The sequence below is a fragment of the Salvelinus sp. IW2-2015 genome, linkage group LG27 (genome assembly GCF_002910315.2).
Source record: "Salvelinus sp. IW2-2015 linkage group LG27, ASM291031v2, whole genome shotgun sequence".
Taxonomy (NCBI): domain Eukaryota; kingdom Metazoa; phylum Chordata; class Actinopteri; order Salmoniformes; family Salmonidae; genus Salvelinus; species Salvelinus sp. IW2-2015.
Window position 1 is genome coordinate 16,792,742 of NC_036867.1, and position 13,579 is coordinate 16,806,320.

The window sequence follows — 13,579 nt, forward strand, 5'->3', positions numbered from 1 at the left end:
TTACTTGTTGTGTAATGTTTATGTCCAATGGCTGATGAGCACTGATATGTTTTATCTATGCTTTCTCTTCATATGACAGGGATTGCAAAGGATTTGCCGGTAGATTGTCAATGTGATTCATGATGATGACTGCTTGTCTAGCTTGCTAGCTAAGATTTTGAAAGTATGATGTTGACAAGATCAGTCCAATCAAAGCTACGGTAGATATAGCATGATTTGACATCATTTTATCTGTGGCCAATGACCTTGAGCCTTCTTGGACGGGCGCTTCAAATGTAAATCTATGCTTAGCACCCAAGAGCGCTTGAACTGCCTAGCTCTCCGAGGATTCTGCGATGATGTAGTATCCCCATGAGTGACAGAACACTAAGCCAATCACGGCGCAACTAGAGTGAATTACCAACGCCTACACTCTGTGCTTTCGCTGGCTGCCCCTCCACCACAGAAAGCGCTGAGCTAGACTGAAACACCTGCCTTTTGGAGCTGCCTTACTCAAGAAACCATGTTTGTGTGCGACTTTATGAACTCAAAGATTTTTTTTCACATTGTTTGCAAACTGTAACATGAATGAATGTCAAAATAACATGCAAAATAGGCTAATTATAATTTATATATACAGTTGAAGTCGGGACATTTACATACACCTTAGCCAAATACATTTAAACTCAGTTTTTCACAATTCCTGACATTTAATCCTCGTACAAATTCCCTGTCTTAGCTCAGTTAGGATCACTACTTTATTTTAAGAATGTGAAATGTCAGAATAATAGTAGAGAGAATGATTTATTTCAGCTTTTATTTCTTTCATCACATTCCCAGTGGGTCAGAAGTTTACATACACTCAATTAGTATTTGGTAGAATTGCCTTTAAATTGTTTAACTTATGTCAAACGTTTCGGGTAGCCTTCCACAAGCTTCCCACAATAAGTTGGGTGAATTTTGGCCACTTCCTCCTGCTCGCTTTGAGGACAATACAGTGCCACTGACACGGCCCGCTACCAAAACCTGTGGACTCTCCTTCACTGCAGCCGACGTGAGTAAAACATTTAAACGTGTTAACCCTCGCAAGGCTGCAGGCCCAGACGGCATCCCCAGCCGTGTCCTCAGAGCATGCGCAGACCAGCTGGCTGGTGTGTTTACGGACATATTCAATCAATCCTTATCCCAGTCTGCTGTTCCCACATGCTTCAAGAGGGCCACCATTGTTCCTGTTCCCAAGAAAGCTACGGTAACTGAGCTAAACAACTACCGCCCCGTAGCACTCACTTCCGTCATCATGAAGTGCTTTGAGAGGACTAATGTCAAGACCATATCACCTCCACCCTACCTGACACCCTAGACCCACTCCAATTTGCTTACCGCCCCATAGGTCCACAGGACGACGCAATCGCACCACACTGCACACTGCCCTAACCCATCTGGACAAGAGGAATACCTATGTGAGAATGCTGTTCATCGACTACAGCTCAGCATTTAACACCATAGTACCTCCAAGTACCCTCATCAAGCTCGAGACCCTGCGGCTCGACCCCGCCTGTGCAACTGGGTACTGGACTTCCTGACGGGCCGCCCCAGGTGGTGGAGTAGTAGGTAATAACATCTCCACCCCGCTGATCCTCAACACTGGGGCACCACAAGGGTGCGTTCTGAGCCCTCTCCTGTACTCCCTGTTCACCCACGACTGCGTGGCCATGCACGCCTCCAACTCAATCATCAAGTTTGCAGACGACACTACAGTGGTAGGCTTGATTACAAACAACGACGAGACCGGCTACAGGGGAGGAGGTTGAGGGCCCTCGGAGTGTGTGTGTCAGGGAAATAACCTTCCACTCAACGTCAACAAAACAAAGGAGATGACGTGGACATTCAGGAAACAGCAGAGGGAGCACCCCCCTATCCCATCGACGGGACAGTAGTGGAGAGGGTAGAAAGTTTTTAAGTTCCTCGGCATACCACATTCACGGACAAACTGAATTGGACCACCCCACACAGCGGGTGAAGAAGGCGCAGCACGCCTCTTCAACCTCAGGAGGCTGAAGAAAATTCGGCTTGTCACCAAAAGCACTCACAAAACTTTTACAGATGCCACAATCGAGAGCATCCTTTCGGCTGTATCACCGCCTGGTACGGCAACTGCTCCGCCCACAACCTAAGGCTCTCCAGAGGGTAGTGAGGTCTGCCACAACGCATTCACGGGGGGCCAAACTACCTGCCCTCCAGGAACCTACACACCGATGTCACAGGAAGGCCATAAAGATCATCAAGGACAACAACCACCCGAGCCACTGCCTGTTCACCCCGCTATCATCCAGAAGGCGAGGTCAGTACAGGTACATCAAAGCAGGGACCGAGAGACTGAAAAACAGCTTCTATCTCAAGGCATCAGACTGTTAAACAGCCACCACTAACATTGAGTGGCTGCTGCCAACATACTGACTCAACTCCAGCCACTTCAATAATGGAAAAATGTATGTAAAAAATGTCATCACTAGCCACTTAAGCAATGCCACTTAATATAATGTTTACATACCCTACATTATCTCATCTCATATGTATATACTGTACTCTATACCCATATATTGCATCTTGCCTATGCCGTTCTGTACCATCACTCATTCATATCATTATATATATTATATATATATAATATATATATTATGATATCCCTACCGGCCAAACCCCTCCCTAACCCGGACGACGCTAGGCCAATTGTGCGTCGCCCCACGGACCTCCCAGTCCGGCCGGCTGCGACAGAGCCTGGGCGCGACCCAGAGACTCTTGGTGGCCGCAGCTAGCACTGCGATGCAGTGCTCATTCATATACTTTTATGTACATATTCTTCATCCCTTTACACTGTGTTTTATAAGGTAGTTGTTGTGAAATTGTTAGGTTAGATTACTCGTTGGTTATTACTGCATTGTCGGAACTAGAAGCACAAGCATTTCGCTACACTCGCATTAACATCTACTAACCATGTGTATGTGACAAATAAAATTTGATCTGAGTCAGGTTTGTAGGCCTCCTTGCTCGCACACGCCTTTTCCGTTCTGCCCACAAATTTTCTATAGGATTGAGGTCAGGGTTTTGTGCACGCATTTTCCCTCTAAATGACACAACGATTTTCTCTGTCACACACTGTCACAACACACGTGCCTGGCTGTAAAAGTGCATTGTGAGTGACGTCGCCAGCAGCAGGCTAGCAGCAATTTCAGCAAATTGCAAATCATTGTTGGCTGACTGCAGCAGCAGTATTACGGGTTCGACGAGTCAAACCCAATGAATATAGTTGGTCACGAATGTTTGATCTTGAACAGAACTTACATCAATCAACATGTCTCAATCAAAATTGTACAGAAAAGAGTGGGTGTCTGTACCTGAACAAAATGTCAAATCATATTTTTTTGCCGAGATGGCCAGTCAATTTGAGTAACGTTATTGCGTATTCTACGTAATGACGAAGTTTTACGTCATCACGCAATGACATCACGTCTTTTAGCAACAAATCAACTTGCCTCTAGCAACTTACCCTGAAAATTAGTTGGCAACACTGGTTAGAAAGACGAATGAATGAGACGTGTTTTTGCAGTTTGAACATGTTGGACCAGCATACACTCAACAAAAATCATGTTCTTTCACTGTACCAGCGAAAACACAACGAAGGCTAGTCACCAGCCTATGCTGAGTAGCAGCTAATGGGGATCCGAATAAAATACCCAAACGTCCATTTTATTAGTAGCTTTTTAGTAGCCTAGCTTTTTTAAGTAGCATTTCAGCTTAAAAACACTTCCTCCAAACATTCCATTATTTGTCTTGCGGTTTTTAATTACTTTGTCACAGCAATTTGTCTTCATTGAATCTCCAGTTTAAATATTGGAATTGATCGGTTCACACGTCAGTGTGTTTGAGAGAAATAGTGCAGAAATCCATATGGTTAGCATAAAAACAACTTCTCATTTGTCAGCCTGCCTGTTGATTTTGGCAGTATCTCTAATGAATCATTATTGACTTCAATAACATCTCAATCACTGACACACACCCCATTGACTGATACACCAAGGACTCCACTTAAAAAGGGACAACCTATACATGGTAGAAGATCCTTAGTAAAATGTTGAATCAAAACCAGGCTCTGAACTTGGTAGTCCACACATTGACCAGGATATAGCAATCTTTAAACAACACTCAATCAGCCGTCATCAGCAAGTGTCGGTCTCAACTTGTCTTTCTGTGATTCCTCAAATCTCCTTGCCTTCTTAACCATATTGAAGGAGAAGATCCATGGTCCCTTCCCTCTGAGCTTCTCCTCCAATGGATTTTGAGCAGGAGCGGAGGGCATACAAGGCATTGAGAAAAGATAAATTGATATTTTGCCTTCAGATAGTAAGGACTTGACAAAAACACTGGAGGTCACAGGTTCGCATAAATTTCAGTAAAATATACACTTTATTTGGATACTTTCGGAAAAATAGAATTGTCTACTACAGCAATAGACAAAATATAGAAATCATAGTTTTTTTTCACACAAACAAAACAGCATCAATCATAAAGGGAAACAAAAGACTACTCTAGTTGCACTGACTAGAGATGACACCTACCTCATCTCCCTCAACGAGCGGTAACTCGAAACAGAACTTTTAAGATATTTCTGTGCTGATACTTTGCTTGACTCAGAACCCTTACAGCACATGTGCATTCACGTAAGTGTAGCTAGCAGAATATTATGTAACATCAATGTGTATCATCAGTATGGAGATGTTTGTATATATTATCAACATTGAAAGAAATACATAGTATACCCACCACTGGATGTTAGTTAGTGCATGTACCTACCACTAGCTAGTATTGATTGTCAGAATATCAAGAAATTAAGAATAAAAGACCTACAGTATATAATATAAAAGTTATAATATGATGACAATAATGATATGATAAGAGACATACTTGTACTCACAGTGTTAAGCCTATTGCAATGCTATCAACATGGGCCATGTTGCAATTCTACATCAGATTAGTAATTCATGTTTCATTTCTAACTAATCTGAATAATTAAGCGACCCTACTTAGAGTGTTATGGAAGCATATAGCTGCCAAAATTCTATATAAAAATGAAATGCAATGTGTCATTAATTTATCATTACACAATTACATTTTAAATTACATTTCAGTAGCTATACGCTTGCATAGAAGGTTGGGTTTGATACATGTGGATTTTGTATATTTATGTAACATTTCACACCCATGAACAAAACCCAGACATAGATATTTGTATTCTCTACTAGAGTAAAACAGTACCTGCACTTCAAGTGCTTGATAAAACATTGTCTAAAATGCCAATTTAGGTTTGGTCACAATTGGGTAACTTTTCCACACACAATTCCCTGAACAACATTTTCGCAGACAATTATTAAACATTTTAAAACCTAGTAGTGCAATTCTAGAGAATACCTGTCCAGGGCTCTACACTGACATGTTTTACAATGAGCACATGTGCTCCTAAATAGAAAAATGTAGGACTTTAAAAAAAAGTTGATGAATAAAAGGTTTTAAGAGTGTTCCATGCTCAATCAATTACAATTTAACCTTAAATATTTGAGTCACTTAGGCGAGACAAATGTTCAACTGCCTCTTTAAAAGGGAGGGTGGGACTCACATGTCTGTCTGTGAGAGATGATATTCTCCAACGTGTCTCTTCGCTAGCAGTTGAGCAAACTCTAACATAAAAAATTAAAAAAAACATAGAGAGTGAACAAAACGATGTAAACTGCCAAGAAACACGAGGACAAAGTCCCACTTTAGTAGACTTTCGGGTAAATTCGACCAACTTCTATGCCAGTGCGCTTCTTAAAAATGTATCGTTCAGCACTTCCCTCAGTGCGCACAGCCTCCCCAGGCACTGTTGCTGCTCGAGGTGGGATAGCTATATGGATTTCGTAGTTCTTTGTTTTGTTTCATAGAGGTAGCTAATCACACAAACAAATTCTTTGAAAATGTCTACAGAAAATATTTTCTGGGGCCATAAATCACAAGTCGCACATGTGTTCATACTTGATCAACACACATCTATTTTCAGACGCATATGAGAGTGAAATGGTTGCTCTGTAGAGCCCTGCTTTCTAGTATGTACTGTAAATACTTGGTTAAGAAGTATCATAGGGACTTCCCTGTCTCGGTCCCAGCCTCAGAGAGACTTGTCTCGTACTGTAGTTTTCCCATTATCCTCCCTTCATGGAGCAAAGGGTAGGCCCTCTATCTACCCTAGCTCTAACCACTAGGCAGGTAGCCGATACTAGGCCCTCGCTCTAACCACTAGGCAGGTAGCAGGTAGCCTAGTGGTTAGAGCGTTGGACTTGTAACCAAAAGGTTGCAAGAGCGAATCCCCGAGCTGACAAGGTAAAAATCTGTCGTTCTGCCCCTGAACAAGGCAGTTAACCCACTGTTCCTAGGCTGTCATTGAAAATAAGAATTTCTTCTTAACTGACATGTCTAGTTAAATAAAGGTAAAATAAAAAAAATACTAGTACAGATTGGTCATTTAGGGTTTCTTTCATCGTCCTGTATGAATGTCTGTGATTTTTTTCTTGTTCTTGGTCATATTTCTTTAAAAATTTCATGTGCAAACCAAATCAGTAAAAATCTAATCCCCAAATAGATACATTTCATCAGAGCTGTCATTGGTGGGAGGTAACAGTCTCAAACAGCATAATGTTAGCCTACATCCAGTTACAGATAATATCGCTCACACTGATATAAATATTTTTATTATCTTAAAACTCTAAAATAATCTGGGTCTGTATTCATAAATTGTCTCAGAGTACGAGTGCTAGGATTAGGTCGCCCCTCACCGGTCTCATTCATTATGATCTCAAAGGCAAACTGATTCTAGATCAACACTGAGACAATGTGTGAATACAGGCCTTGAGGTTACGGGTGATGTATGGATGTAGATCCAGCAGCTCTTAAAATCGGTACTGTGGTGGCTCACCATCTCTCCTTTAGTCAGTCAGTCCATCCACTGAATCTGAAAATGGACACATAACAGATGTAATATAATTGGAAGGAACCGTCATTGTCATGTCTATGTGAAACTATCTAGGCTAGTTAATGGCAATATTGATATTACTGGAGAGGAATATTGCCCTGTCCTGGACAATCCTAATGGATTGAGAGAAGAGTTATGGTTAGCATAGAAAAAAATTAAGGAAGAAATGTTAAAAAGGGTTGAGGGGAGAGGTAGTGAGACTAATTCCACACTACATGGTACATGACTACTACATGAGTAATTCAAATACAGTTACCGTAAGTGGAATAATACAACTGTAATGCAAGTTCAAATGTTTTGGAGTGAAGAGCAAAGATTATACATTTCACCCAGTCTGAGGTTTAGCCTATGAGACTGCTGTTTCCTGGTACCAGACTATGTCTGAGTTGTCAGTAAAGCTGTCACTCACTGTGGGGCGGGTCCACGTCCAGTTTGGCCAATCCTACAGCAGAGTTCACTTTGGGCCTTGCCCCAAGCTCCCGGTTCTGGTTTTGGTTCTGGTTTTGGTCCAGATGTTTCTTCTCCTCCACCTCCTCTGGGCTATAGATGCCCTCCTCCGCCACCACCTTCTCTATCTTCTCCATGAGCCGCCTCAGTTGGGGGTGCTCCCCAAATATGCAGTTATTGATGACAAAGTACCTCCTCTTGCACTTTTCCAACACCCACTGCAGATCCTTCCCCTCCCGCTTGATGTGTCTCTCAATGGACATGTTCCTCAGTACCTCAGCCCAAGTGAACACTAGAATAGTATGCCTCCACACGTGCTCCCCAAACAGGGCCAGGTGCTCCTCGATGCGGCTCCGATCCACCTCGGTAAACATGCCCACGGGGATGACAAGCAGGAAGGCGTGGGGGCCAGGGGGACCACACATAGAGGCGCCCCGTACCATCTCCTGCTGGTAGAGGGGAGGCGTTGTCTGGGCTGAGAACCAGCCCGGCGTGTCTATCACTGTCACCTGGCGCCCCTCCACCTCAGTCTGACGCTTGACACAGAACTCGGCTGCCCGTTCTAGGCGGAACTCCTCGCGGCCCAGGATGGTGTTGCCTGTGAGGCTCTTCCCAGGCCACCTCCAGCCCAACAGCACCAGCCGCAGCTCAGATAGCCGGTTGGCTTCCCGGGCTGCTGCCGCCAGCCTCTTCTCCTCCTCCTCCGGGTCAGGCACATCCTCTCCTGAGGGTACACATATCACAAGTCATTAGCAAGGACTTTTTAGCTAATACTGTTTCAGCAGTTTATTTAACACACACCTGAGGAGTATTTCACCTGAGGAGTATTTTTCCCGCTAATAGAGTAATTAAGCATAGTTCACTCATTTTGATGAGGGGGGTGCAGCAGCATCTTCGGCACCCCTACTTCTCGCGGCTATGGATTATTTAGTTAGTTAGCGGTGCATAATACTTTTTTAAAAATCAAATTCAGATCCCTTATTGAAAATTAAATAAAGCCAGTTTAGAACCAAGTCATATAGTATGCCCTACGCATGTGCATTGAGGTCTATGAGGATAGCGGACAACTAGCAATCACTTTGACTTTCATTCGTTAGTCCGTACCAACAAAAAATCCAGCCAGTTGATCATCTCATGTGTGGTTATTTATGAAAGAAATCGGAGTCTTGCTATGTGTCATCAGCCAAATTAGTAAACTATAAAGTGAAACGCGTCACATTCGGGTCAGAGTTAAACTGGCTAACCTAGCTGTTAGCATTCCGTAAACTATCGATAACCGGCTTTTAATAGGTTTGTTCGATTAGTTGTATCGATAGACTTGAGACACCGTTTATATTTTGAGACCCACCTGTTGATTGAACTTGTTTCTCTGATTCCATGCCGGTGCTTCGTTATTCTAAAATTGTATTCCGCAATTAATCCGCTGGAGAAGGATTTCCTGCTTGGTTGACATACGGCGCGGGACTATACATTTTAGCAGGACGTGTGTGCGTGAAACTTGTGTTATGGTGCCCCCTTTGAACCTCCTGCGGACAGTGCAGCCTTCCTCGATTATAATTTATTGTACAGTGGAGGTTTGTGGCTTGTGCGGGCCCTGATAGGTATTTGACCAACTATTGCATTACCAAATTACTCCCATTGGACAGTGGTCACATTACTGGAGCAAGTTGCAGTAAAAAATAAAACTTCCTGAAAATAACAAAAAAAATGGGGTAATTTTATTTTGATAAAATCTTCAACATCCTTCATATTTACAAAAATTATATTTCTGTAAAACTCCGTAACATTCATAGCATAGTGCTTCACTCATATTCTTTATTATAATTCACTAACACTTGTTTTTCAAACCCAGCACCTTTTACAAAGTAAAGTAGCCTACTGATAAGGGACATACAGTACAGTGTCTATTGAAAGTCTACACATTTCGCTGTCTTCAAATTAAATACATTTGATAAAATTAGATGTTCACAACCTACTCCACAATTATAGAAATTAAACAAATATGTGTTGATTGTGGATGTCTTCATACCAGTGTTAAACATTGGGTAGAATCTTATGTATAATGATTCACAGCTGTAATTTATCTTAGGGCAACATTTATCCATTGTTTTTGTCAAAATTACTCAAGCTCAGTAAATTTGGTTGGGAGTCATTGATGGAGAGCAATATTCAAACCTTGACTGATTTTCAAGCAGATTTAACTCAGGTCTAAGACCGGACCATTCAGTAACACTTAACACCTATAGGAAAGCCATTACAGTCAGTCCTTGGCATCAACATTTGTGAAATTTTCCCGCTGGAAAATAAAACTATCCCAGGGTTAGATATTCAGAAGCCTGTGGCAGTGTTTCCTCTAACTTTTTATCTCCTTTCATATTCCTTTTGATCTTGCCAAACTTCCCAGGCTGCCGGTAGCAAGCATTCCCATAACATGATATGTCTACCAGAATACTGAAGCAATTAAGACATTTCACTTTTGAAAATGTGGAGTTGGTTGTGGAGATCGTTAGGGAAAAAAATATCCAGTTGATTCACTTTTTAGATTTAAAGGGATAGTTCACCCAAATGGCACATTGGTTTCCTTACCCTGTAAGGCTAAGCAGTCTATGGGCCAGGTATGACAGCAATATTTATTTCCTTGGCACTGTTAACAAATGCAAACATTTTAGCATTTGTGGCACAAAACCCATTCAAGTCATAATACCGATATTAGCATTTTTTTTACACACCATGACCAAATCATACAAAAGTATCTACAACTGATTAAGATTCAAAAAATCACTTATTCACTGAACAATAATATAAAATGCAACATGTAAAGTGTTGGTACCATGTTTCATGAGCTGAAATAAAAAGATCCCAGAAATGTTCGACGCACAAAAAACATTTACATTTTGTGTGCAAATTTGTTCACATCCCTGTTAGTGAGCATTTTTCCTTTGCAAAGATAATCCATGCACCTGACAGGTGTGGCACATCAAGAAGCTGATTAAACAGCATGATCATTACACTGGTACACCTTGTGCTGGGGACAGTAAAAGGCCACTAAAATGTGCAGTTATCACACAACACAATGCCACAGACATCAAGTTGAGGGAGCGTGCAATTGGCATGCTGACGGCAGGAATGCCCACCAGAGCTGTTGCCAGAGAATTGAATGTTCATTTCTCTACCCTAAGCCACCTCCAACAATTTTAGAGAATTTGGCAGTAGGTCCAACTGGCCTCACAACCGCAGACCACAAGTTTACCACACTAGCCCAGAACCTCCACATCTGGCTTCTTCACCTGCAGGATTGTCTGAATTTTTTGTTCAGTATAGATGATATGAAAATATTGAATATCAGTACCATGACTTAAATAGGAATTGTGCAACAAATGCTAAAATGTTATTGGTTTCCTTACTCAGTAAGCGGTCTATGGACAAAGTATGACAGCAATCCATGCTTTGGTTTAGTTTCCTGGCACTGTTTTAAAATAGGTGAACTATCCCTTTAATTTTAAGGAAGCTAAATGTGAAGAGAAGTGTGTAGACTTTCACTAGCGACTGTATCCTTCATTGACAGAAAATAGTGTAATATAGCAGTAATAAAAATCACCTAGTCAGAGCTCACATTCCAATACTTCACTTCCATATTTGTACAACACGCATAAAAACAATCCAACAGAATAGAGATCATTGGCTCTTCCCTAAGAAACTTATTAGAACAAAAAGATAAAAACATTCAAATTAACCTTCGTACATTTAGAGTCTGGTGTGTGTTAGTTACACAGCCCAAGCTGCCAGCATCTGCATGTCTTCATCATCCTCTACCCTCTTCTTGGACGCTGTAAAGCAGGAGGTCAAAACTGTTACCTGGAGTCGGTTTAACACAGACTGTATTATAAAAACTAGCATACACTTCAACTAGTTTATTATTCTGCAGGCCCTTGTCCTATACTTACGAGTGCGCTGGCTGGGTCGAGTTGAGGGCAGCTTGGAGGTGGGCAGTTTGGAGGCGGGCACACTGGGCACTCTGCCCATGTTCGTCATGCTCTCCTCCAGCTCCAATTCTGCCAGCTCTGCTAACAGCTCATCCTGCGGGATAATCAGAATGAGATGCATGCAGTATTGTACATGTTTGGCAACCAGGAAGTCACAAAACCTAAGTAGCCTATAAAGCAGCTAAATAAATGAATCCTCCACTGGTCACAGTGAATAGGCTAAGAGGATGAAATAAGATGTCTTTTTTGAGAAATGGTGAGCAGTAAATAGGTTACCTCATCAAATGCATCTCCGAAAGGTCGGGAGATAGCATCACAGATCTCCTGGGCCACTTCCTGCGACTCAGTGATGTCCTGCATCAGAGAGTCAATTTTATCCAGATCCCTGGGAGGAAAACAGAAGATTTAGGAACAATATAATAGTAGTAGGTCCATCAGTAGGCCTAGTTAAATATGATCCTCTTTTTTCTGATATAACGTTAAACTCAGGTTGAAATAGAATTAGGAGCATATAATTGTCAATAAAGTAAATCTTGAGAAAGGACAGTGTTTGATAGCTACCAAGGACCAAAGTTGTGCACTATAGGGAATAGGGTGCCGTTTGCGGCGCATACCCGGTGTTGAATGGTTATTATCCTTGTTCACTCACATGTTCTGATGGACCCCCTTGATGGCCTTGGCAGCGTAGCCCATGGTCTTCAGGACCTCAGTGTTGGTGTTGGCATTCTCCAATGCCTCCCTTTGGAACTCGATGGTGGAGAGGGTCCCGTCAATCTGGGTGAGTTGCTGCTCAAAGCGCTTCTTCCTCTTCAGTGCCTGGAGGGCCGCTGGTGGTACAAAAATATGGTTCCGATGATTATTAAATAGCATATAGAAGTACCATTTGCATCTTTAGTAGTTAAGAAAAAAGCAATGGTAGAAGGGGTACAGCAGGACACAAATTAGTATGACCTAGATAGGAGTCATTAAAGAAAGTAACTGATAGCCTAATGACAGAAGATTGGGCTGCAAGCAGCACTGACACAAAACTAGTGTCTGTTTATAGGAGTTCCCTGTATTGACAAAATACTATACCAGAAAAGGCGGTATCCTATTGATACAGATTATTTCGGTTCAGGTGATTCAACATGGACCAACCAAATCATGCAGACGTGACAATATCAGACAAATACATACCACGTTTATTCTTGAGGCCATTCTTCTTTGCTATCATAATTTCTTGTTCAATTTTATTTTCTAAGAAGTCCTGTTTTTTCGCCAGCATCGCCTCTGTTTCTCGAAGTTTGTGAATGGCCTCCTGCGGGGTAGGTCCTGTCCGAGACCGATGGCCATGTTTCGACTTCGAAGAGCTTGGATAGTGGCTAGAAGAGCTCGAACTTGAGCTTCCCTTGAACAATTTAGAAATTTTGCTCATTTTGGCCTTTTTTTGGTATTCAGTTAAAGTTACTTTTCAAATGTCGCTCGTTAGATCAACTTCTCTGGAGAAAGTCGCGCCAGGTGCAGGTTGCAATTCAAGTACGACGGCTTCAATTCAAAAACAGCTAGCCAGTCCCACACACCTGAGTGACGATTCCTGAAATGTGACACCTGTGGCGAGGCCGTGAAAAATAACAATAGGCTTTTATAATGAATGACACAATGGACTAGGCCCTAACTATTATGAAAAAACGTGAATTTTACAAAGATAAATAACTAGGCCCCTATGAGAAAAGATTGCATATAAAGGATAGGCTTTAGGAAATGTATCTAATCATTTCATGTCAAGATAATCAACACAATAATAATTTAAAAAACTAAACATTTACATTGGAATAATTCACCTACAATGTAGGCCTTTTCACAATGTATCACTCATAAATGTATCATTACTCGTTCGTACAACGTCTCAATTTATCATGGACAGAGAGTGGTTTATATTTAGTCACGTGAGTCCGTTGCAGGGTCAGAGCAAAGATTTTTTATAAGTAACATAAGATAGACCACAGCCTGTTGTTTCCAATGGGAGCATAGTCATAGTGGACAGAACAAGCAAGGAGTTGGACAGAACCAAACACGAACTAGTGAGAGCCGATTGGCGCGTTCTAGCATATATTTGCACATTTCCGTTAGA

At 41.8% G+C, this 13,579-nt stretch overlaps 2 protein-coding genes across 2 annotated transcripts; both read right to left on the reverse strand.

The window, feature by feature from the left end:
• Positions 1–6,375: 6,375 nt before the first annotated feature.
• On the reverse strand, positions 6,376–9,018 carry gimap4 (GTPase IMAP family member 4). Its single transcript, XM_023973454.2, has 3 exons — positions 8,835–9,018; positions 7,449–8,210; positions 6,376–7,018 (listed from the first exon to the last, which is right to left on the reverse strand). Exons 1-3 carry the CDS (start codon positions 8,863–8,865, stop codon positions 6,993–6,995), a joined length of 819 nt encoding a protein of 272 aa, XP_023829222.1. The 5' UTR covers positions 8,866–9,018; the 3' UTR covers positions 6,376–6,992.
• Positions 9,019–9,182: 164 nt separating this feature from the next.
• On the reverse strand, positions 9,183–13,312 carry chmp4c (charged multivesicular body protein 4C). The gene is made up of 6 exons (XM_023972925.2): positions 13,294–13,312; positions 12,646–13,056; positions 12,119–12,296; positions 11,746–11,854; positions 11,431–11,563; positions 9,183–11,313 (listed from the first exon to the last, which is right to left on the reverse strand). Exons 2-6 carry the CDS (start codon positions 12,881–12,883, stop codon positions 11,252–11,254), a joined length of 720 nt encoding a protein of 239 aa, XP_023828693.1. The 5' UTR covers positions 12,884–13,056; positions 13,294–13,312; the 3' UTR covers positions 9,183–11,251.
• Positions 13,313–13,579: the final 267 nt, after the last annotated feature.

What these genes read in the sequence shown, in the direction of transcription:
- chmp4c (XM_023972925.2), bottom strand. Translation starts at nt 12,883, where the DNA reads ATGAGCAAAATTTCTAAATTGTTCAAGGGAAGCTCAAGTTCGAGCTCT. An exon ending in TGGCCTCAAGAATAAACGTG is followed by an intron (nt 12,297 to 12,645) that starts GTATGTATTTGT and finishes TTGTACCACCAG; the next exon opens with CGGCCCTCCAGGCACTGAAG. An exon ending in TCGGAGATGCATTTGATGAG is followed by an intron (nt 11,564 to 11,745) that starts GTAACCTATTTA and finishes ATTATCCCGCAG; the next exon opens with GATGAGCTGTTAGCAGAGCT.
- gimap4 (XM_023973454.2), bottom strand. Translation starts at nt 8,865, where the DNA reads ATGGAATCAGAGAAACAAGTTCAATCAACAG. An exon ending in GAAACAAGTTCAATCAACAG is followed by an intron (nt 8,211 to 8,834) that starts GTGGGTCTCAAA and finishes GTGTACCCTCAG; the next exon opens with GAGAGGATGTGCCTGACCCG. An exon ending in GGACGTGGACCCGCCCCACA is followed by an intron (nt 7,019 to 7,448) that starts GTGAGTGACAGC and finishes GTCCATTTTCAG; the next exon opens with ATTCAGTGGATGGACTGACT.